At 32.6% G+C, this 26,742-nt stretch overlaps 1 protein-coding gene and 1 long non-coding RNA gene across 2 annotated transcripts; both read left to right on the forward strand.

Moving 5' to 3' along the window:
* The first annotated feature begins 671 nt into the window (after positions 1-671).
* Positions 672-1,449, forward strand: LOC126728990 (uncharacterized). The gene is made up of 2 exons (XR_007656446.1): positions 672-746; positions 1,148-1,449. It is a non-coding gene; the product is annotated as an uncharacterized LOC126728990 (long non-coding RNA).
* A 19,524-nt stretch (positions 1,450-20,973) lies between these two features.
* LOC126724874 (linoleate 13S-lipoxygenase 3-1, chloroplastic-like) lies at positions 20,974-26,381 on the forward strand. The gene is made up of 8 exons (XM_050429304.1): positions 20,974-21,753; positions 22,018-22,298; positions 22,998-23,235; positions 23,445-23,777; positions 24,282-24,475; positions 24,592-24,893; positions 25,015-25,281; positions 25,429-26,381. The coding sequence occupies exons 1-8, from the start codon at positions 21,363-21,365 to the stop codon at positions 26,183-26,185; spliced, it is 2,763 nt and encodes a 920-aa protein (XP_050285261.1). The 5' UTR covers positions 20,974-21,362; the 3' UTR covers positions 26,186-26,381.
* The last annotated feature ends 361 nt before the right edge of the window (positions 26,382-26,742 follow it).

Genomic DNA, 26,742 nt, shown 5'->3' on the forward strand with positions numbered 1-26,742 from the left:
AGTTATTTCAACCCTCTTTTATTGAGGGTTTACTAAAATCTATTGATACAATCTATAAATACAAATGCAGCAGGCTATTTTACTCAACTTTATTTCAAAGGTTATTTGGTCCCTCAAAATAAGTTAAAACACCATTGAAATAAATGTGAAAAAAAAAAAAACGCACCGGTTTTTTCAGCCCAAAACCCTCGATAAAATATGATACCAACAAACACAATATCACTCTCTCAATAAAACCACATAAAAACAAAATTTCAACAAAATTTGGAATGACTTGTTGAGCTGTTTATGTGGATAGAATAGATAGGTATTGGTTTGCTTTTGCAATCCTTATCTTGAAAATTTATTGTGGATGTTCGTTTTTTTGGTAGCTGATGAAAGTAGTGAGTAGTGACATTAGAACAAATAAGTGGAGTACGGTAGAGAATAATTTGGATGATGTAAGTTATTTTTAGACTCTATTCATTACCTTAGAAATTGGTGAATGTCTCTTAAACCATAAATCCAAAACCTTAAACCAAGACATTTATTTAATTCTTTTTGAAATTAAAAAGAATTATAGGAGAAACGTTGGTATTTTTCTTTTTGGTTGTGGCAGATTTTCATATATCCATCTCTCTATTCTGTACATGGATTTTCATATGTATGTGTTGACTTAACTTTCAATTTTTTTTTTTTCTTTTTGGTTGTGGCAGATTTTTTCTGCTTCAAGGTTGGATATACCCAGTGCTTGGCAATTGCCGCTGGTAATTTTTTCCTTTTTGGTTTTATATTGATGTGCTGTAATTTGATTGCTTTGGAAAATAAATTGCTGTGTTTGCTTGGTGTGATTATTTGTGATATTAAAAATAAAATAAGAAATAATAGACAGGTACCCACGTATTTTATGGACCTATGTTCTTTCCAAGTGTTCTTCTTAAATTTTATTTTTATTTTTTATGGATAAATGGATTTTTATGAAAGAAAGTAATTTCGTAAGACTTTGTTGATGAATGATCAGCATGTTTTATTTAGATATATGAACTCTGTTGTGCCTTTTTTGTTCTTTTTAAAATTGTGGGTATCTTGAATTTGATATTGTAGAAAGGTGTGTAGATATATTTGCTGTGAAATTAACAAACTTTTGGTATCATTCTCTCTTTTTTAGAAACTTGAGGGCACCCATAATGACTGAAATGTTCAATTGTACTAGTTGATAACTTCTTACTTTGGAGATGATGATGAAGAATAAAATGTATCAAAACTTTTAACTCTTGGACAGATTTGGTCTTTGTACAAATTGTGGTTGTCGATATCTTTTCTCTTAAACAATAATTAACATATTGGCAGTTTGTATGCGGCCCCTAATTTGTTAATTTGTAAGTTTGAGTTTAGAGATCAAAAAAAGTGTAATTGTAGCAATATACCACTTTTGCTATACATCAATATCATAGCATATCATCTCAAAAATTGTGAATTTTTGTGTGTAATTGAAGTAATATATGTATATATATATATATATATATATATACATATATATTTTGTGCATGATTGTGGTTTTTTTTTTTTTTTTTTTATAAAAAAAATCTTATTTTGTGGGTCAAGAGACCCATTAAATAACCTTATTTATCAAGGGTTGTAAATATAAATCTTTTAAACCTTGGTAAAAGGTTATTTAAGGGTCTCTTGACCCTCAAAATAAGATTAGAGCACTTGTTTTGAGGGTCACAAAGGCTTTCAAAATTTCCTTTTCGACGGTATATGTTTTGAAGGTTATTAAGAGTCAATTGGACCCTTAAAATAATTTTTTTCAAGGTTTTTTAATACTTTTTTTTTAAGGGTTTTGACCCTTAAAAAAAGTCAAATTTGTTGTAGTGAATTTGAGTTAACTGAAATCTGCTTTAAACAATCTTGTTTGAGTAGTAGCCTAGTGTGTAACATTAACTTAAAATAAATAGAGAAAATTTTATTTGGAAGTGTAATACGTGTCCACTTATATACATGTTACATATTTTATACCTTTTATTTTTTTTAAATTCCTCGTGATTGTCTAATTGAAACATTATAAAAATTGCATGCGGATTATTCAATAAAGAAGTTTGAGCTTTATTTTAAACAATATAAAAAAATATTTTAATGAGGAAAACGTGGTTCCTTAAATTAATAATGGTAATTAAGTGCTTACTTGGACATTGCCACACTAAAGTTAAACAGACAAAATGAAAACAAAATGACTAGAATAATTAATTGGCACACATGTTCTGAGCTCAATAGTATATAAGAAAATTCATTAAAAAAAAAATAGTATATAAGAAAACCAAAAAGTAATCATTCTCTGTTGGAAACTAGAAAGTATTTTAAAGTTTTTCTTTTTTGGCCGAAGAAAAGGAAACAATTTTTTTTAAGTTCACGAGTGCTCTGTTGAGAAAACAATGACTTTACTTTAATGGCTATGGGTATATTTTTTTCTCTCTCATTCGATCTAACTCGTGCGGATATCAACAGTACAATTAAAAATAATTATAATTAAATATATATATATATATATATAGGTTTAAACTATACTTAGAATAAGAGTTAACACATTTTTAAAGTTATAAATGAGTTTTACTCTCTTTTTTCTTTTATTTTTTTACTTTAGTTTTTTATGATATACACATGATTTTACTTTTTTTTTTTAATTGGGTTTTTTATGGTTTAATTATATTAAACTCTTTGTTTTTTACACAACATTAGCTCACTTATAAAAAAATTGAAAAAATTTAAATAGGACACATGATGCAAAATTAGACATAAATTGGAATTCAATTTAGAATCTAATTGGATTTTCTTTCAATTTTGACTTTAATTAATTATATATATATTACATGAAAAAATTCATAATTTTTATTTTTTTTTATTTTTTTACAAATCTACTACTTGAACTGTTATGATTAGTGTATTTACACTAATATTAGTGGTGAAACTATGTAAAAATGATGTTGTAACTTACCATTTACCCCAAAAAGTAGTGAATATTTTTAAAAAGGTTGTGTCTTTTATCATTGGTCTCAATTTATTTTTAGTCATAGGCTAATGTAGATTCACCACTTGACCTAAATAAAAATGGCTAAGCCAGCAAGAAATTACATTTCTAAAATGGGTGAGACTGCTTTTTGGTTTGGCAAAAGAGGAACAATAGGACTCTAGAATTCTTCTAATTCAACTAATCTGATGTGTAAAAACGTTTGATTAAGGTGCATTCATCAAGGACCAAAGAATTTTAGCGTCTTTGCGGTTGGCTAGATGGGAAGAAATCCCTTAGTGGATTTCATAGAATACACATTGCTTTAATGTGCCTTTTCTTTAACATTGCATTTAAAATGACAATAGAATAGTGTTGTACTCATTCTCAAGATCATGTCCATACCTGTTGGGTTTTGCTATGATAATTCTGGGTGGGTTTGATCTTAGTTTTTATTTATTTATTATTTTTAGATAATATAGATTTGAATGCATTTTATGTGCTTTATAATGATTACTCTTTATTATTATAATAATATATTAATTGATTATTCCTTATTAATAGATTTGACCTAGAGAGTTTAATTGAGGTCAAATCGTGATGATATTACAAATAATTTTTAATAACACTAGTCTTACTGGTATATAAATATGTAAGGACTCAATTTGTAACGACCTAATATGATATTGGGTTCGCACGTAAAAAATGTCCAAACAATATCATTTGTAGAGCGTGAGTTTGAAAGGCTAGACCTTAGTCACCGGACGGTGGTTCGGGTTGGCTCTGGTCAGTGAATCTTGTCCGAGGAGTCTGGGAAGCTCTATGCTCATATTATTCTCCTCGTTTCTAGGACACCATGGTTGGGAGGACGGGTTGTCCTCCCCTTTTCTCTCACTGCCTCTCTTAGCCTTTTATATGGGCATTTATCCTCTTACCAGCGTCCACATGTAAGCTCAATTTCCTAAGACTTAAGACTTGTCCTGTCAGCCCATACCTAAAGTGGTTGGGGGTGGTTGTAAAAGTTGAAGAGCATGGCTCTGCCAGGTGCAGAGTATTGAATGGCAGTAATAGCAGCTTTCCCTTTGTCCTTGGTCGTTATACTATCCAGCGTCTCCTTCTCTATTGTCATAGATATTTTAGATTTTTTTCTCAAACTGTTCCTATACCATTTTTGCCCTTTCTTCCAGGAGGATCTCGGATATGACGAGGACATAATTATCCTCGGCTATATCTCAAAATTATTTGGACTTTTATTACACATCCTCAGCCATACCCTTCCTCAGCTCGGGCCTTGGGCCCCAATGTAAAAATGGGCCAGGACCACAAATTATCGGGCTCCACAATAGCCCCTCAAAATCCTGCTGTCCGACCTCTTGGTCGGAGAGGAGGGTTTTGGTGATGCCAAGCCTTTATTATGGTTCGTTTAGCTTTGCCCTTCATTAATGTTGGTGTCTCTTCATCTACTTAGGAAATGCGCCGGGTTACGAGATATTCTTCTAAATTTACACATGATGCGCTCCTATCGTTTCAGTGTACGAGGCGCATCTTTAATAAATTTCCTTTACGAGGCCAATCAAATCTGACAGTTACAGATGACATTGGGGAGTTGAACATACGCTACCTTACTTGCAGATTCTCCTGGAGATATGTACGGATTAAATGCCACTGAATTCTCCTTCCATATAAGAATCCAAACGAGAGGGTATTCCCTTCGCGTAAAGACTCTTTAACCTTCCTAAAACCTCAACCCTTAAACTGTGCTCAAAGTTTTCCTTATCAGCATAGCCAAAACTTATAGTGTGACACATTTGAAATAGAAGTGGCGATGAAAAGATCACATCCCTCTCAGAAGTGTTCTGTCCCTCTGAAACTTAAGATGGTTCAGTCAGGGTAGGGATGGCAGAGACTCAAGATACCTCTCATCCTCCCTTCAGCTAAAATCCGAAGCAGAGGCTCGTCGAGTCAAACTTTTGTGCGATTGAGCTGGGGTCACCCATTATCAGTTCCAGCCGCTCTCTCATGAGCATAGCTAACATGGCACCAGCGTGTTAGGAGTCAGGACTGACGCAGGGACAAAGTATCCCTGCTTCTTCCTCTCTTCCTTCACTGATACCTCCTTTTGCCTCCCTTTCTTCTTCTTTCCCATCACCAGATCCATAATGGTGCTTTTCCTTCTTCTTCTTCTTCTCCTCTTCCACTTAGGGAGGCCCTCCTCTCAATATGGGTGCTACTGGGGCAGAATTTGGAAAGACTTCAGAGCAGAGCTTAAAAAGACTTCTAGTTGTTTGTTTGTTTTGTTTTTTATTTTTTATTTTTTTATTGTTTTTGTAATTCGTTTTCTATATAGGCTTGTTTAAGCCCTTCATTGTACGCTGTAATATCTCTTTATATTAATAAAAGTCAACATTGCTTTATTTTGTATATTTTACCTCTTCTTTCTGAAATAGTTATGCCGTGAATAAACGTACTACCATATGACTCTTTTTTTATTTTTTATTTTTATATTCTGAACGATGCTTAGGGCCGAAATCCCAGTTAATAAAAAGACCTCGTTCTGTGCTTATTGAAACTATCCGGCATAATAATGCCGATTTGAACAAATGATACTTAGGGCAGAAACCCTTACTAAGAAAAAAGAAAAAGATATTATGATGAGCTTATTAGAGCTGTCTGACATAATAACGCCGATTTGAGAAAACAATACTTAGGGCCGAAATCCCTTACCAAGAAAAAAGATGTTATTATGAACTTATTGGAGCTATCGTGTACAATAGAACTAACCTGAAAATGGGTTGTATACCCCAAACTTGAACGAGATGATGGCTGAATGCTCGGCGTCGTGTAGGAAATAATCATCCGAGGATATATAACCCAAAATGAACAGCCCCTGTAGGTCGCTGAATGATAAGGCGTTTCGCCATCTTCCTAACGACCTTCATAGCCTTAGCCTTTTCTGGTATTTGGTCCGAGGATTGAGCGACTTAGAATTCTTCTTAAGTAACTGACTTTTCCACAGGTTTGAGTCCGAGGACCATGCAATACCTTGGTTCTGTCCAAAACTTGATTTTTAAGTAGTTGGTTTCCCCATAGGTTTGAGTCCGAGGACCATGCAATACCTTGGTTCTGTTCAAAACTTGATTTTTAAGTAGTTGGTTTCCCCATAGGTTTGAGTCCGAGGACCATGCAATACCTTGGTTCTGTCAAAAACTTGATTTTTAAGTAGTTGGGGGAATTAACCCCTCGGCTATGGCGTGGGACCTTGGTTTAGGGGGATTAGCTCCTTGGCCAAGCCCCTAGAACCATCCGTGCTGTTGACGCTAAGAAGCGCAGCCCCTAGTGAAGAAACGTAGCCCCTAATGGAACTTTATGCTAGAACACTACGACCGGCTGTTGGAAATGACAAGGGGACTGTCTCAACCTACCGCCTGTGCCAACACACAAGCCTTTCCCACAGACGGCGCAATTGTAAGGACTCAATTTGTAATGACCCAATATGATATTGGGTTCGCACATAAAAAATGCCCAAACAATATCATTTGTAGAGCGTGGGTTTGAAAGGATAGACCTTGGTCACCGGACGGTGGTTCGAGTTGGTTTCGATCAGTGAATCTCGTCCGAGGAGTCTGGGAAGCTCTATGCTCATATTATTCTCCTCGTTTCTAGGACACCATGGCTGGGAGGACGGGTTGTCCCCCCCTTTTCTCTCACTGCCTCTCTTAGCCTTTTATACGGGCATTTATCTTCTTACCAGCGTCCACGTGTAAGCTCAATTTCCTAGGACTTAAGACTTGTCTTGTCAGCCCATACCTAAAGTGGTTGGGGGTGGTTGTAAAAGCTGAAGAGCATGACTCTGCCAGGTGCAGAGTATTGAATGACAATAATAGTAGCTTTCCTTTTGTCCTTGGTCATTATACTATCCAGCGTCTCCTTCTCTATTGTCATAGATATTTTAGATTTTTTTCTCAAACAGTTCCTATACCGTTTTTACCCTTTCTTCCAGGAGGATCTCGGATATGCCGAGGACAGAATCATCCTCGGCTATGTCTCAAAATTATTTGGACTTTTATTACACATCCTCTGCCATACCCTTCCTCGGCTCGGGCCTTGGGCCCCAATGTAAAAATTGGCCAGGACCACAAATTATCGGGCCCCACAAAATATATATTAATTGTTTATCTTTGACAATTGATATTGTGTAGCCCAATAGATATCAACTAGGACATGTTATGTAACCTCTAGTCTTGACAACAACAAAATTTTAACTATTTTTAATTGAACAAATAGGAGATTGAAAACTGGCCTTTGGACCGATTCCTTGTTAACTTAAGATTTGTTTGGGTAGTGCGGCTGCGTCCGTGTTTTGGGCCTTCTTTTTTTTTTTTTTTTTTTTAAGTCCAACGCGTTATGCACTGTTCATTGGCCATGAACAGTGATTTTAGGCCAATGAACAGTGCTGAACAGTAATAAACAATAAAAAAAATTATTTTTTTATTGTTTTTAGTTTTCAGCAAAATAAGCTATATTCAAACGCACACTTAATCGGTCTACCTAGTTCGGTCCGGATTCCAAAACATTTTTTTTATTTTTTATTTTATTTTTTACAACTATTGAATATATTGCGATTGATGAACAATTATCATGGTGTCTATAGTAACAAAAATTAACCATCTCATAATGTTGTAAAAAGTGAATTCGATTTTTTTATTGTTTAATCTCTTGACATTACTCTCTCATTTGAAATTGTCCCGCTATGGGGTACCATCATGTCTCCCTCCTAAATCAAGGAGAAAGATTCGGGTCCAAATTTCCATGTCATATAATCTTAAACAAAGACAAAAATTATTCTTGTATAGTTCATGCGTGAATCATGATATTTTAAAAGTCTTCAGCTGGTAGTATTTGCTGCAGCTGGTTTTCCTGAATCAGGAGAAGAAAGAATGAAAGTTCCTCTCAAAAACAGAAAAGGAGAAGAAATTTTGTGCTCCGAAATTTCTCTGTCATTGCTTAAAGCAATAACTAATCATTCCTGTTTGGTTTATAACGTGAAACATGTTATTTGGAGGTGTTCAAAGTTCAAACTGTAGTATCACTATGGATATATATTGAGGAATTTGATTGACAGTAGTATTAATAAACTATTGCTTATTACTCTTTCACTATAGTAGAATAGTTTGTAATTTCATACATATGTATGGATACATTTGAATATGTACAATAAAATATATAATATAATTCTTATATGTATAATTGAAATACTATTGATAGTCATTTTTATATTTTGTTAACTCTTTAAAAAATTTTGTAAGGATATTATTAAGTATAAAATGTAAATTGTTCATTTTTTTTTATAATTATTTTGAAGCATTTTTTTTTTTTTTACAATTCATTTATTCTAAACTTTTGATTTTTGTACTTAATAATTCACTTGGATGAATATTTATGATGTGATCCCATATTTGATTTTAAAATTAAGAAATGAAATTCTTTGAGAATAAATAATTCAGGACACATGGTACAAAATTGGAACTCTAATTTGGAATTTTAATTTGAATTTCTCTCACCTTCACTTATTATTATATATATAGATTTATTATTATATATATAGAATAGTGGTAGGAGGAAACTGAAGATATATGGAAATTATGTTTCTCCCACAAGTTTAAATTTTTTACCTTTCACGTTAGGGTTTTGACATGTGAAAATTTTCAGTTAAGTAAATATAAGATTCGAAATCAGATTACTTCTTATTATACCATGATAAATTATCATTTTTTTTTCAAAAGTTTAAATTGTTAGGAAATAATAAATTTTATCATTTAACTATTATTTTGATAAATCCAAATTTCTAGATCAATACTGAAGCAAGATTAATAATTTTTGAATGGTTTTCGTGAAACATGCTATTTGAAAGTCTTGGAAACATAAGAAAATAACTTATAGTGTGAGTTTTGGTTGAAAGTGATCTCCAATGGCATGTTGCTCCATCACTGGCGAGCATCTAGGAATTAAGTTAGTATGTGGACTTCAAGGATGAAATAATCCATGCTTTTGGGAGTTTTGGCATTGTAGTGCAAGTCAAGTTGTAGCCATCCTAGGTTGGACATAGCTGCTCGATCGAAGTGTCGTAGGGTTAACAAAATAGTGTCCTATTCAAATTTTAATGGAACTGGAAGAATTCAATGTTTTTTGGGATTTGTTCTTTTGATTCCTTTGACGAATAAGAAAAAAAAATTATTATAATGTGAACTGATTGGGACTTTAATGTCCAAAAAATCGCAGTAATATGAGGTCACATTCAAGTGAAGATTTGTGATCCAGAAAAAAACAGCACTTGCACGTAGTTGGGAGGAAGAAAATGATTTTTACACAACCCGATTTGGATATTCTTCAAATGAAGAGAGATATTCTAAAATCCTTGATCATGATTGAACAATCATATAAATAACACATTAAAATTTATCATTTATTTTCTTTGTTTTTAAACACTTTTTATGATATATTTAGGTGGTTCTGTAACAATAGAATAACCATAAATCTCAAGTTTACGAGGCAAATAGTATAACAGCATTTCATCATTATTGGTGACTCTTTTGTTAAAAGGAAATCCATTAATGTAAGAGAAACAAAAGGACCTTGGCCAAATTAAGCCATTTACATTGGTAACATTAATCCATTTTGCTATCAGATGGGCAACGCCATATTGATCCAAGTGAAGTTGAACTGAATGAAAGGATGGGATTGTATTTGTATGAGCTTCTATATATATATATATATATATATATATATATATATGTCAACCATTTGCCTTATCTCTCAACTCACATTTTTAAGAACTCTTTACAAATGGGTCTGCAACCTCCTTAGCATCTCCCATTCAATAATAAGTTTTAAGAAATGTTACTAAACTCCAAACTCCACTGTCATTCTCATCACTACTGTTTAACTCAAGCACTAAACTCATGCAAGAGGAATTGATCCATGATGTTGGCGATTCTTGTTCACATGTTTAATTCCTCTTGCATTAAAAGCCATAAACTTTGAAAAGAATCTTAATTCCTAAAAGAACAAAAAGAAAAAAAAAAAATCAACATGATTTGTGTGCTTGAATACATCTTATATGATCCAAAATGTGATTCTACCGTCCAAATGATTCATCACCCTAATATAGGCCCCTACCCATGAGTTCTCTTCGGGCACAACTTGTAATTGAATTAATACAACTCTATTACACTAACATATCTTTCATGCACGTCACTTTTATTACGCATGATGCATCAATCATGACTTAACATATTAATAATCGTAAATTTGTATCAGACTTGTTATTTTCTCATTATGAGCGAAAGCAATATTCAGTATAAGTGGAGGTAAGTCTTTCGTCGATACTCTACTTCATAAGACAAAATACGATATCAACAAGTGATCAAAATTTTGACACCACGTGTGGCTTGTGTTAAATTTTGTCAATGTCAAGTGGGTCCCACCAAATCCATGTAGGTCTCCATCTCAAAAAACCAGCTCACTTGTAGACAACATAAACCCTAAACACATATAGGCCGGTGGATCATCTGCTGTGGACGGTCCCACACCATGTATTTTTTGTGGCGGCAAAGGGTATTTTCGGTAATGAAAATTATTTGTCAATTACACGTGTGTACTTTTATTCGCGGCCGGTGGTTGTGTTCGGTAAAGTGCTTTGACTTTTCTTCGTTTGTGGGTCAATGTTTTATATTTTTGAAAGAGTCTAACGTCAGTTTGGGCAAAAGGGACCACATTATTTAGCCATAAAATTGACACATTATTTTTCTTTTTCTTTTTTTACGTGATAAAAATAAAATTGACATTTACACCAAGTCACGAACCTTAATAATGGGAAAAAGACAGTGAGCTTGGCATGGAGTGAATCAAATAATTCAGCAAAAAATAGGAGAAATCAGGAGAATTACGATTCATTTGCTTTATCATTACTCCTACACTATGCCCCTCATCTATAGCCACAAATTAGTTGATATTGTGATTTCCATTTTGTTATAGCTTTGATTAAACCCAAATATGATAAAATAATAAAAAAAAGCTTGCCTAAAAATTCCTTCAACTTGCTATGTGAAAAGCTATTCATGTATATTTTTAAGTTTTAGTTATATGACCTGTTTTTTTTAGAAAACTTTTAATTACATGACCTATTTAATAACTTATTTGACTTGTTTACAAAATTCATGTTGATGCTTTTATGATTTGCAACATAATGGATTGAAAGAGATTCTCCAAACTGATTTAGAGAAAAACTTTGTCCAAAGGTCAAAATTCAAGAGTGTTAGTTGAACTATAAAACCATTGACAAATATATCAAGATTTAATATAGATAAGGCAAATCATTGTTTTCCGCTTCCTTTTGATTTCCATCATAAACCAAACAACTAATATTGCAATTTATTAAATATATCTATAAAATCGTAAAGGTCAAATAAGTACATAACATATTTTTATTTTTCTTCTATTTGTAAAGCAAAAAAGTGAAAAATGAATTATTGCTCCTTTTTTTTTTTACTAATATCCTAACATCAGTTCAAAAAGGCATTCTCTTCACTTTCATTTCCTTCTCTTTTCTCTTCGCTTTTTATTTCTCCTGCAAATAACATCTCTATTAAAAGTGAGGAAAGACTAAGACCAACCGCATTAGCTCTTCTAAAAGATTCCGTCTATTTTACACAAAAAACCTACTTTTTCTATTTTATACCATTATTTTTACAGAACACCCATATCAGTCCATTTATTATATATTATATTTTATATAAATAATATTTTTATGAGTTGAAGGGAGAGAGAAAGAGTAAGGAGAAGAGAGAATGTGAGGGGTAGGGGTGTGCATGGGTCGGGTTAATTGGGTTTTTTGACCTAACCCACCATGGTGGGTCAAAAAAAATCCAACCTAACCCAACCCACATGGGTCGGGTTGAACCCATGGGTTGGACAAATTATTATTATTATTATTATTATTATTATTAAATTGAGTAAAAAAATATAAATATAATTATAAATATATTAAAAAAACCCAAAGATTAGTATCAATATAACTCCTTAAAGGCAAATAACACTAATGACTAAACAACAATAGTAATTTACTAGGGTTTGTGTGAACTAATTGACTTTTATATAAGATAGGAAGAGCTAGTTATTTTAAAAAATTTATTAATTATATAATATATTTTAAATATATATTAAATATATGGGTGGGTTGGGTTGGGTTTGGAATTTTATGACACAAATCCAACCCGACCCACTATAAAAAAATTTTTGTAACCCAACCCAACCCACCAAGCCCTAAAAACCGACCCAACTCGGCAGGTTGGGTTAGGTCGGATTGGTTTTAGCAGGTTGGCGGGTTGGCTGCACACCCTTAGTGAGGGGAGAGAAATAATACTAAAATAATGTATAGAAGAGTTACAGTAAACGTGCATATATGCATGGTTACTGTAACACTTGTGCAATTATGAATAATTTTACACCCATTGATGTGGGTGTTTTTTTTTATCAAAATGTGTAAAATGAGTTACTTTTTGTATTTTGCAAGACTTTGGAAGAGCTAATGTAGTTGCTCTAAAGAGGTGTATGGTAATAATGTTTGCTTTGCACTTTTCATTTTTCATATGAAGTATCTAATACGAAGGATTAAGTTGTACGAAGGATTAAGTTGTCTTTACATTGCAAAAGATAGATGGACTTATTCGTTTTTCGGTTGCTGAAAGATAGATGGACCTATTCTATATTCAAAGTTCTGCGTGTGAATTTGGAAACTTTTTGACATAATGGAAAATTTTAAACTTTAGACCATTAAGTCTCTACCTAGTCTAAAAGTAATTTAATTATATAAACTCCATTTTTTTCTGGTTGATAGACAATCTTCTTTTTTGGAAATTGGTTTTTTATAATTTCCTTTTGGACTTTGATGACCTTATAAAATCAAATATGCGGAGCTAAACAATAGTGTTATAGTAAATAAATGCAGGGGAGCTTTCCCGACACTCATTTATTAATAGATCAACAATCTTTTGGTGTGTTTAATTTAAAATGATGGATTGAAAAAGATCGACAGAAATTAAAGAGAGAAATCAAGAATAAATCAAATACTCAACCTCAGTTAAAGCCTTAAAGGTTGGAAAAAAAAAAAACATATAATCAATTAAGAATATAAAGAAATTCACTTTCATATTGTTTTTGTGTTTGACCTAATCAAGAAATATTTGTCAAACCATGTGAACTCTCCAATTACATTATTTTCTTTTGTAACTTTTTATTTGGGGTCAAGACTAATGGGCATGGTCAATAGCTAGATACGACACTCAAAATATTAATAGTTAGGTAGTCAAATATAAGATATTAATTAGAAAAGTTCCACGGTTTCCCTCAATTTCTATGGCCCTAATGTACTAATTTTAATTTGCTTGTATTTAGGCAAATTTGTTTCTTCTTCTTCAAGGTGGGGAAGCTTTATTTTATTCAAATTTTGATGTGCAAGATAGTTGAATATTCAACATGGCAAAAGAGTAAATGACCTCAAAGACCAATATTGAGTAATCAGTGACATTTTTTGAGTAGTCTTTGAGTATTTTTCGCATTTTTGTTTGTAAAATTCTATTGAATACTGGAGGTTGACTAAGTGATTAATGACTTAATGTTTTACCTAATCAAAAAGGCCAATTTCCTTATTCTTACGAATGAGAAGAAGTCAAGGCATGTCTGGCGTTGTTGCTGGTTGGTACAGGCATCGCCATCACATGAGCACATTTAATATATATATATATATATATATATGGCTGAAGAGATACAAATAAATTATACTACATAGATCTTACGAATTTGAGGGGCGGCTCTACATTATTCTCAGGGGGTTCAAATGAACCCCCTGACTTCAAAAAAAAAAAAAAAAAATTATATATTATATATATATATATATTTTTTTTACACATCTTGACTTAAATTTTGCACACCTTTATTATAAGCATTTCCAACTCTAAGAATAAAGAGTAAGTGTTTGTGAATTGTAAGTGTCATTATTTTTTATAAATTTATATTATGTGTGTGAGTGTGTCTAATATTGATTGTGTGCATTACTTTTTGTTATAATGTTATTTGTGTGAATTATGATGTGTGTGGATGTTTGTGTGTACAATATAAATTTATATAATTTAATAATTAGGAAATAAAGATGGTTTGTTACATGTGTGTGTATTGTTATCATGTTATAATAACTTTTTGTTATAAAGTTAGTAAAATTTAAGAAAAAAAATTGTAAAGTTAGTGATTGTCCAAGCATTTGATTGGTTAAGTAGACAATAGTATATAATTTTATGTATAAATGAGTGTGGTTGTGTGCGTCAATAATTAATACAAAACCAATGAGTTTAGTTTAGTCATTTACTTTAAAATATTTTTATAAAAACAATAACAAATAGATAATAAAAAACTGCATAAAAATAAAAATGTTAGATAAACTTAACAAAATAAAATGATCGTACTTTCATACCTACCCACATTGACAATAGATACTCATAATTCAAAATTTGAATACTTATAGAAGGAAATTGTAAAACTTCATGTATTAATTTTTTTTTGTTGGTAACTCAATATATTCAAGTTCTTTTTTTATAAAATTTTTTTAATGAGTCTCCTAAACAAAATTCCTGGAGCCGCCAATACAAATTAATATTAATCTCAATTGATAAATCTTAGCGGGTAGAGTTTGTTTTGTTGTCTAGTAAAAAACTTGAGTTCAACTACATCAAAAAGAAACTCATCAGTGTCATGAATATCGGATGATAAAGAATAACCATTGTGAAAAGAGTCTAAGTAAGTTCATTCCCTATGGTTGTAAGAGGAAAAAAAAAAAAAAAAAAAAAATCCTAAACAAGGCATTTGGTAGGACACTAACATGCAGGAAAGAACACAATACTTATTAATAGGTAGTGCAATTACCTTGACATGGCCTATTTAGGGTGAGTTTGGTTCAACTTTTTAAAATTGGACTTTTTTCAAAAAGTGGAGTTTTCAAAAAATGCATAATGAAAAAATGTTTTTTAAAAAAACTGAGTGTTTGGTAGAAACTGTTGAAAAATGTTTTTTGAAAAAGCTAAGTGTTTGACTAGCACTTATAAAAGTGACGGTTTGAGTGGTAAATTACCAAAAAGGACAATGTATATGTAAAGTATTGTGAAAATACTTTCTAATTTTTTTTAAAAAAAACTTTCAAAGTTTCTAATTTTTTTTTTCACCAATATTAACTAATAATAACCTATCACTTAATATTTATTGTGAAAATATTGTGATTGCATTTCTCAATTTTAATTTCTCATTCTTTATTTTATTTTCCCCTTATTTCTTTACTTTTTTTTTCATCCATATTTCCTTCTTATTTTTCCCTCTTTTTTTCTCCTCCACACACATACCCTTCTAATTATTATTTTTTTTTCCTTTCTTTCCCCTTTTTCCCTACTCGGACACTCCAGAACATTCCACTTTTTTTTTTTTTTTCCTTTTTCCTTCTTTCCCTTTTTCCCTTACCACTTTTTCCTCCAAGACGTTCCCCTTTCTCTTTTTTTTCTTTTTTTTCCTACCACCTCCAGAATGTTCCCACTTTTTTTTTTCCCTTATTTCCCCCTTTTCCCTACCACTTCCTCCAGAAAATTCTAGTTGCCGCAGAGCTCTCTCTCCCTCTCTCTCTCTCTCTCTCTCTCTCTCTCTCTCTCTCTCTCTCTCTCTCTCTCTCTCTCTCTCTCTCTCTCTCTTTTTTGACAGTTCGAAAGCTACAAGGAAGAGAGAAGATCCGTTAAGTCTCTGCCACCACTGGGTTTATATTTGATTTTGATTTTGGGTTTGGGTTATGGGTTTTTAGTTGATGGTTTAATTTTGAGTTGATTTTTTGTGGATTTTGGGTTTGATTTTGAGTTGATTTTGTTTTGGGTTGATTTTGAGTTGGGTTTGGGATGGGTTTTCCAATGGGGTTTGAGTTGATTTTAAGTTGTTTTGTGTTGATTTTGAGTTATTTTTGGCTTGGTTTTGTTGATTTTGTGTTTGGATTATCAAATGTTGAAATGAGTTTTGTTGATTTTGTTGATTGTGGTGGTAGACCGGTGATAGTTGGGTGGTGCTGTGTTTGTAGCAGCACGGTGAGGGCAAAGCAAAGAGAAGAGATGAGAGGAATGAGGAACAGGCATAAGAACCGAGAACTGATGAAGGGTAATTTGGTAATTGCCCAACTCACCCCAACGGATATATCAAAACGCGCACGGACTTTTGGCAAAATGGACTTGAAGAGCTCCTTTTATTCCTTGCGCATTCTCTTCACGAGTATAAACACACAACTTTTTCCAAAAAGTTGCGTTTTATACTAACCAAACGGACTTTTTGAGCTAGCTTTTTTCAAAAGTGCTTTTTGGGCATAAAAAGTTGAAACAAACAAGCACTTAATGAAACTTGACAAGATATGAAATTGGAAACTTAAAATGAAGGCATTTTCTCATGGCAGTATTAGGATGATTTTTGAATTCCATGAATTAATTTCATTAATTTATTAGTTTTTTAGAGACAAACAGACATGCAATGAAGAGGAAATTTGATTATACTTAAAAGTTTTACTCTTATTATTGACTTTGCAAAACTTTTGTTCATACTTTATATTATAATATAGCCAATTAAGCATATGAACTCTTGTTTCAATGGTGCATTATGATCTTCTTCAAGTGTCAAATTGTCTGGGAAATATGGATTGTCCAAATTTGCAAGAATTTATGTGATTCCATTTTTTTTTTAATAACAAATCTCTGAAAAATTTGTTAAGATTGGTTTTCTTTACTTTGTCATTTAATCAAACTTTTTACTATAGACTTATATATCCAAAAGTAAAGTAATACTGATAATACTAAAAATCTGCTATTGACTATTTCTCCGGCTTTTCTAGACTGCCCCTAAGTTCAAACTTTTTATTTTTTATTTTTTTTTGGGTGTGGTCAGGATTTGGCCAACTAGTCCTAGGCAAGCATGGGGACCCTTTGTCTGAATTCATTTTCTTATATTAATGCCATTGGTTTCCTTCCCAATTGTCCCTTTTTTTTGTCAATCAAAGATGGGTAAGGAGATGGCTAGTTGTGGAAACCCATTTGACGGTGACTCTAATAATCCGTACTCGCTAAGAGATCAATGATTAAAAGGCCTATACAATATGAGGGACAGTCGTCTCTCTCTTGGGTGGGTTCATCTATAATTTGATCTTGTTAGAAATTCTGAAATTGTTTCAAATTCTTAATTTGACTTGGTTAGGGTTTTTTTTTTTTAGTTTCACAACAGAGATCTCCACCTAACTAGCTAGTTTCAACAGCGTCAATTAGTTGGTATCTTAAAGTGAACCAACATTACACACTGCAAATTAAAGTTCAAATATAGTACATTAGACCCTATAATCAAACCATGTGGGAATAAGTATTTGCCACAGAAACTACTCATTTTAGGTGGTCCTAATTGCCTCTATTCAAGAAAATTTTGGTGGTCACTATCCAATATGCTAAGTTAACAAACTAAGGACCTAATTGAGTTTATCTAATATATCAGTATGAAAGCAAGATATTAAGTAAGGTCGGTCCCAAATAAATACACAACCCACAAAATTGGTAAAGTTGTTGAAGTCATTTTGTAGTTCTGTATGTCTCTTGTTTCACTTCATTGCCTCATTGCATGGATTAGAACCCATTAATAGCCAAATGCACCCAAAGTGTTACTTGAAATGATCCAATAATTGATATTAAAAAAGGAAAAAAAGATAGAATTGTTGTAATTGGTTGGAAAGATATATAGATGATGGCTTTTTGATGTAAATCAAACTTCTTTATAAAGTTGAGTTTAGGCAATGGTTTAACTTGTATGTATTATTTTAAAGTAGTCCACTTTTGAAAAAGCAAAGATGGATGCCCTTGTCTAAGGAACTTTTTATGGCCATCAAATTGGCGGCATTTGAGCTATGATAACGTAATATGATGTAAGCTTTAGGGACTTTTTATTTTTTAAATATAAGACTGTAAATAATTTTACAATTTCTATATCACAATTGTGATTGTGTCATAATAAGAAAAAATTATGAGTTTATGTATAAGTAGTATGCAACAATTCATAATTTACTAAATTAAAATTGTGACAAAAAATTTTGAAATTATTTGTGTCAATTTTTTTTTTTTTTTTTTTTTTTGCTTGCAAAAAGAATTCAGCACGCTTTAAATTTGCATAATATTTTTACCTTTCCACTACGAGATGTGAGAAAACGTGTCCTCCACTTACTAGATTATGCCAATTACATCCACATCCAAACCTTTTTTTTATTGATGTAATATATGTGTACCTCTCTATTTTGCCATTTTCTATAACCCACCAGGTATACTTTTTGAAAATTGGAATACATAAAATTAGAGTTTAACATTAACACTAATTTCACAAACTAAAACTCTTGCCAAAAAAAGCATATAGGATGAACACATGATTTTTTTTTTTTTTTTTTTTTTGCATTATCTACACATGAATATATTAAATTAATTACATTATCAACACATAAATATTTTTTTTATTAGTGTAATAAATTTTTTTGCATATTTTATTAATAGCAATTTTTTCAAAACACCTTTAAAATGAGGTTAAGAAAAGAATGAGTCAATTATTTTACAAGCCCTAATGAATAGATAGAGTTTGGAGGGCCCTCTTGGTAAGGTTTTTGAGCAATGTTAGGTACGGAACATATTTTTCAATATTATTTCTAATTTGTAAAGATTGTAAATGTGATTCAAGTAACGTTACTTTTTATGAATTTATTATTGGTACTATTTTATTATAGGATCATGCTAACGAGTGCTTTTAGGACACTCATTAATAATCTATTTTAGGAAAGTATTAATACCACTTTTATGGGAAATGAAAAAAACTGTCAAAATATTAATTACTTTTTTCATTTCCCATAAAAACTTTCTTTAAATGGATTATTAACCAGTGTCCTAAGGGCACTCGTTAGCATTTTCCTTTATGATATATCAAACTGAGGAAAAAGTTAGAAAAGAGGCTGCTGTGGAAAATTTTGTGCTCAAGATCAAGATGTAATCAAATCTATTTGAAATTAAATATTCATATCTACCAAACTACCGTCTGCCTTAGCTTGATCATTGTGGGCCAAATTGGAAGATGTAGAAGCTTAATGCCCAATCAGTTTTGTGAGGATTTTATGAAGTATTTAAATAACTTCAACTGTATGTAAATGAAAGTGACAATTTGCTCAAACTGCTCCAATACAGCAATACTGCACTTGATATGTATTCATTACTATGGCGAAGTTTGCATTTAAGATTAAAGGACACAGACACCAACACTAAATTACAAGATATTTTTTCTTTATAAGAATGAGAAGGACTTTCATAACCCACTTGCATAGCTTTTTTTTTTTTTTTCTATGCAAGTGGGTTATGAAAGTCCGTGGCTTGATTGCAAAATTTATTATTCCTTCATTTAAATACCTGTACCCAACCAAATAACTTGGGTTTCACCAATGTTTAATGTATACATACGCACTAATTGTCCATTAAATTACTCATTCTACAGCACATAGGGATTAGATTATGAAGATTTTCCTAAAATTATAGATTATTGTATGTGTAGGATTCTAGTTAAATGCATAGATTGACTACAGGGCTTTGGGAAACAATGATAGGAATAGGTACTTTGTAGATTATGTTTATTTATTTTTAATTTTGTGTTTATAATAAATGAGGATAGGAAATTTAAACCTAAATTCTTCGTATAAAAATAAATTGAGAAATGCTATTGGATTTGAATCACAAAGCATTTGGTTATTTTATTATATATTTTTTTCATAAAGTCCAAATTACTTAATCTTTAGATAAATGCATGAAATTGATCATTGGGTTGTGGTAAACAATTATAAGAGTATTGTACTATGTAATTTACTTTAGAAAACAGATTTAAAAAAAAAAAAAAAAAACCCTTTAATTGGAATGACGAATCTTGGAATCAAAATTATTCATCTGTCAGCAAATTCGAATTCCTTTAGTATTTCATCATCCTAGATAAATGTATTAGATGGGACCTTGAGTTTTGAAAAGCAATGATAATAGTAATTTAACCTAGAGCCGTCAAGCACTATTCATCTCTTCATCACCTAACATTAACATTAGAGGCTTGATTGATTTTTACACAAACATATATATATATATATATATATATATTTTTTTTTTTTTTTAGGATAGGATGAGAATTTTTTTTTTTTTTTGAATCCAAGATAGGATGAGATTTGAACCTATGACATTCTTAGAAATATGATAGATTATTGCAGTAAAACTAAGATATGACATACAACATGGTATATTGTTAATTGCATTTTAATTTTTATCTCACACTTTAACTTTTTGAGGTCATCGAAATTTCAGGATTCAATTTACTATTATCCAAAGATTTTTATTTTTTATTTTTTGAGAAACCAGACTACACCCGGTCGGAGGTATCCAAAGATAAATCATCTGACTAAACATAAACACATAAATTGATCGAATGATCTTTTTATTATTCCTTAAATAAATATCCTAATATTACAAATATTGATCTGCTCTAATTAGAACAACATCACAATTTTTTTTTTTTTTTTTTAATAGAAAGATTACTTTTACTTTTTTATCTTCACTTTTATTACATGCATCCAGTCCTTTTTATTATCCATAAATTGATATATTGTTTCCTAATCCTATCCAAGTTTGGAGTACATAGGGATAAGGTTTTCCATGTAATTTACGCAAGAGAGATAAAGGAGAAAATTGTCCTTTAAACTAGTCCTCCATCCCACTTTCTCCTTGGCTTCCCTGCACCGCGTCTTTTACTCGGAAAATCCCAAACTCGTTTTGACTCTCAGCTCCCATAATTGGTCAGTACCCTTATATATAGAAACTTTGCCTTTTCCCTATAAATATCGAAAGCAAAAGCTCATAAAAGAAAAGAAAAGAAAAGAAACACAAGGCAAAACTAAAAACAAAGTGAGTTTCACAAGCTCAAATTTTGAAAAACGTGTTAGTGGACGGTGAGATCCATAAACACCCACTTTTTGCTTTTCTCATCATTGATATAAATCACACACTTTCTTCCATTATTTTTATATAAAGGCAAGAGATTCCCTTTGCTGTTCATAGCCAACAACAACACAAACCAACTTTCTCTCACTGTTGCAACAAAAAAAGCTGAAAGGCAAAGCAAACTGTAGATTGTAGAAAGAGAGCTTTTTTATTTTTGAGAGAGAGAGAGAGAGAGTCACATAAAAAAACTACTGTGTTTTTGTTGTGAAGAAAACAAGATGGCAATGGGAAAAGAAATCATGGGTTGTTCTATAATTGAGAGGTCTTCATTTGTTTCATCAACAAAAGTGTTTTTGAATCATGGTAAGAACAACAACAACAATATGTTCTTGGTTAAACCTTTGCAGAAAAGGAGGGTATTGGTGCCTTTGAGGAAGGTTGTGAAGCATCCTGTGGTGGCTGCTGTGAGTGAAAATTTGGTCAAAGCTGTGCCTATTGTGTCTGTGCCTGTAGAGAAAGCAGAGAAGTTCAAGGTGAGAGCTGTGGTCACAGTGAAGAATAAGAACAAGGAGGAGTTTAAAGATAAAATTGCGAAGCATTTCGATGCTTTCACGGACAAGATTGGAAGGAATATTGTTCTGCAACTTGTCAGCACGGAAATTGATCCAAGTAAGCCTATTTCAGTATTTCTTCTTCTGGGTGTGTCAGACCATTAAATTTTTTTCACTTACAATTCATTCTTCAATTTCAGTCTTTTATCTCTAATTTTGGAATGAAGGCTCTAATTCTCTAATGGGGTTTCAATATTTTTCCTCTTTTGGTTCCTTAAAGTTGAGATCAATCTGACAATCATATTAATTTAACCTTTCTTCTTTCTTTGGTTGATGTCATTGTGTGTCTTACTGAATCGGTTTATATTTTAATGTGATATAGAAACTAAGGCTCCAAAGAAAAGCAATGAGGCTGTGTTAAAAGACTGGTCAAAGAAATCAAATGTCAAAGCTGAAAGGGTCAATTACATAGCTGAGTTTATGGTGAACTCTAATTTTGGTGTGCCTGGAGCAATCACAGTGAGCAACAAGCATCAGATGGAGTTTTTTTTGGAGACTATAACCATTGAAGGATTTGCATGTGGTCCAGTCCACTTCCCCTGCAATTCATGGGTGCAATCCAGCAAAGACCATTCAGGAAAGAGGATATTCTTCACAAATAAGGTAAAAAAAAAAAGTTATCTTTTTTTCTTTGATTGATTCTTCAAATCTCTGACCATGCAAGTCAACTGGTTAAAACAAAGAATGTCAAAACCATATTAACTTGAATCTTTGCTTGGAATAAAATGTTGAATATTTTTCTCTAATTTTCTTTGGTCCAGGAAGTTGAATAAAGAATATTCTATGCTTTATAGCTGGCTGTTGCTGAATTTCACTTACCATTAAAATACATTTTTACTTGCTCCTCCTCCAAAAAAAGAAACTAATTTTCAAAAGATTATTGCATGGTAGAGTTGATTGGGCCCTTATTTTATTATTATTATTTTGTTTTTATTTTTTAATTTTTTTAAATGAAAGGTCTAAATTGGGATTCTATAATTTTTGTTTTGGTGGATTAAATCCAAAATATTCAGTCTGTTTGTGTAATTGATGGGCCACACCTGGAATGGGCCATGGATCCAAAATTTGAGCCTAACTACCAAGAGAGCGTTAGATTTATTTGTTTTTTTGGGCATAAAAAGCCCATCATAATTCATATGACATAAGTGATATAAGTGGAACCTGTGTGACAACAACAAATATGAACTTACCATCCCTTTTCCCTCTGATATTTTTTACTTAGTATGATTTTTTTGTTTTTTGTTTTTGTTTTTGTTTTTAGTTCAAGATTAACATTCTTTTGTGACTATTTTATTTGAACAGCCATATCTACCAAATGAAACGCCTGTTGGGCTTAGATCATTAAGAGAGAAAGAACTTAAAGAAATAAGGGGAGATGGCACAGGAGTCAGAAAATTATCTGACCGCATATATGACTTTGATGTGTACAATGATTTGGGCAATCCAGATAAGGGAATTGATCTTGCTAGGCCAAAACTTGGAGGTGAAAAAATTCCATATCCTAGACGGTGTCGCACTGGCCGCCTTCCTACTGATACTGGTGAGTATATTCTATTGTCTTTTTCTTAATTAAGCAATGTTAGAGACACAACAAATTCCACTTTTTTCACGAGGTAGGAAGTTGTGATTGGTTTTATCATATTGACAATACAATAGAACTGTATTGATTAGCTTGATACTAAGGTTTTTTTTTTTTTTTTTTTTTTTTTGGTAATGGTCTAAAATACCTTTATGTTGAATGTGCCACAGATTTGCATGCAGAGAGTAGGGTTGAGAAGCCATTGCCAATGTACGTGCCTAGAGATGAACATTTTGAGGAGTCAAAGCAGGACACATTTTCTGCAGGGAGGCTTAAAGGAGTGCTTCACAACTTAATCCCATCCTTGAAGGCCAGCATTTCAGCTAATAACCATGAGTTCAAAGGATTTTCAGACATCGAAAACCTCTATAGTGAAGGTGTCCTCCTTAAATTAGGGTTGCGAGATGAACTCCTAAAGAAGCTTCCATTGCCAAAGGTTGTCAGCAATATCCACGAATCCAATCGGGGAATTATTAAATATGACACCCCTAAAATACTTTCAAGTGAGTATATTATCTATAACTTTCTATGTTTCGTATTAATTTGAAATTTTTTGGATACCCAAAAATATAGGAGTTTTTATTCAATTTTATTATTTTATACCTCCCATACCATGTCATTTTTCCTTCAATAACTTGTCTGTTGGAAGCCTGACTATTGAATTATGAAATGAAATATTCTGGCTCTTCCAGCTCTAGCTATTGTATGTTTAAATGCAACGAGCCAACTGAGTCTTTATTACTTGTACTTGTCACCAACAAGAAGAATCTTTTTCTATTGTAAAGTGCATTATAATTATAGACATTTCACACGTTGGGAACAATAGCCATAATGAGTTTATCACAAGCCATTATTATTATGTATAGAAAACTAATTACAAAGTAATTCATAAAATTATGCTGTTTAAGTGATACCAATCGCATTCATTGTTATGTTAATTTGTAAACCTTTATATTAAAACTGGTAATAACTTTAGTATTTTTCTTACATTTAATTCCCTTGTGCAGAGGACAGGTTTGCATGGTTGCGAGATGATGAATTTGCCCGTCAAGCAATTGCAGGAATAAATCCAGTTAGTATTGAGAGGCTGACGGTGTTCCCTCCAGTGAGCAAGCTTGATCCTGAAATCTATGGTCCCCAGGAGTCTGCACTCAAAGAAGAACACATTTTGGGCTATCTCAATGGCATGACTGTACAACAGGTAATTTACTTGTTTTTAATCATGGTATTTATGTATACAAGGTCCTAAATCTACATGACTTAATCAGTTTCTATTCTTAAAATGCTGATATGTTTCATTCTTTCTTTCTTTGATAGGCATTGGAGGAAAATAAACTGTTTATATTGGATCACCATGATGCTTACCTTCCATTTCTCGATCGGATTAATGCCCTTGATGGCAGAAAAGCTTATGCAACTCGTACCATATTTTTCTTGACCTGTCTTGGGACTCTTAAGCCTGTGGCTATAGAACTTTCCCTTCCACCATCAGGACCAAGTTCTCGGTCCAAACGCGTAGTCACACCAGCTGTTGATGCTACTACCAATTGGATGTGGCAGCTTGCCAAGGCTCATGTGTGCTCCAATGATGCAGGGGTGCACCAACTTGTTAACCATTGGTAAGCTTGACTTTATGATTATGATTATACTAGAAATCAATTTGTGTAATAATGTTTTAGAATCATTATATTTGTTTTTGGGTGACTAAAATTAATGCAACGGTGTGCTAATTATATATAGGTTGCGTACACATGCGAGCTTGGAACCATTTATACTAGCTGCACATAGGCGAATGAGTGCAATGCACCCTATATTCAAGCTTTTAGACCCTCACATGAGATACACGTTGGAGATCAATGCCTTGGCCCGCCAAAGTCTAATCAATGCTGATGGTGTTATTGAGTCTTGCTTCACTCCTGGTCGCTATGCCATGGAGATTAGTGCTGCTGCATATAAAAGCTCTTGGAGATTTGACATGGAAAGCCTTCCTGCTGATCTCATTCGCAGGTATAGTTGAGTTACTGAGTTTATGTGATAGTTTGGAGAAAATTTAAACACAGTTCCTTATATGTTAAACTTTAGGCTCCCCAATTAAATGTTTGCTTCATTTGATGTGTATGAATCTAATGGGAAACTCTTGTATTGATTGTATAGGGGTATGGCAGTACCTGACCCAACACAACCTCATGGTCTAAAGCTCCTAATTGAAGACTACCCATATGCCACTGATGGGCTCCAAATCTGGGCTGCAATTGAGAACTGGGTCCGGACCTATGTGAACCGCTACTACCCAAATTCAAGCCAAATTTGCAATGACAGAGAGCTACAAGCTTGGTACGATGAGTCCGTTAATGTGGGTCACAGTGATCTAAGCCAGGAAAGCTGGTGGCCCACATTGGATAATGTTGATAATCTAGTCTCAGTCCTCGCAACCCTTATTTGGCTAGCTTCAGCACAACATGCTGCACTTAATTTTGGTCAGTACCCATATGGTGGATATGTACCAAACCGTCCACCCCTAATGAGAAGATTGATACCTGATGAAAATGACCCTGAGTATGCTATTTTCCTAGCTGACCCACAAAAGTATTTCCTCTCAGCATTGCCTGGTGTATTACAATCTACAAAGTTCATGGCTGTGGTTGATACACTTTCAACACACTCCCCTGATGAGGAGTACCTAGGGGAGAGAACACAGCCATCAATTTGGACTGGTGACACTGAAATTGTCGATGCATTTTACGAGTTCTCCGCCGAGATTAGACGGATAGAGAAGGAGATTGATAGGAAAAACCTCGATACAAGCTTGAGGAATCGATGTGGGGCTGGTGTGTTACCATATGAGCTACTTGCACCTAGCTCAGGACCTGGTGTAACATGTAGAGGGGTACCAAATAGTGTGTCAATATGAAGGAAATTTAGACTCACTTTAGTTGGTCACATTTTTCAACATAGGTATATAATAGTGTGTTAGATCTTTGAGTTGCACATGACTGTGTCTAGATACAAGTCTTTGCACGTACCATCTCATGTGCACTTTGTAGTCTCTGATAACTTATATGCTATAAAGCTCATTGGTTAAATAAATAAAGTTCATTTTATTTTAAGGATTGGAAAGTTTGTTGTGTTTTTATTCTTTTGGTCCATTATTAGACTTGAGTATTTGAATGTAGCTTTTGCAAGTCCAAGGTAAGGTCCACGTACACTAAGAATTGCACTCACCATCTGGGGCTTGGTCCATAAGTTTTTGATGGTCCTTGGATAGAAATTCAACAAGGATAGACCTATGGGCCAAAGTAGACTCAATTTTCAAATTTTCTAAGAAAATCCCTGATAAATGAGCATTATTGCATTCAAATCATAATTCCTTTATCCAAAAGAAAAAAAAAATATTATTATTATTATTTTAAAGATCTTTTTTCCATTCCCTCCTTTAAACTAAGAATAGCCATAGCACCTATTCCATAG

The sequence above is a fragment of the Quercus robur genome, chromosome 5, assembly GCF_932294415.1.
Source record: "Quercus robur chromosome 5, dhQueRobu3.1, whole genome shotgun sequence".
In the NCBI taxonomy this organism is placed as follows: Eukaryota; Viridiplantae; Streptophyta; class Magnoliopsida; order Fagales; family Fagaceae; genus Quercus; species Quercus robur.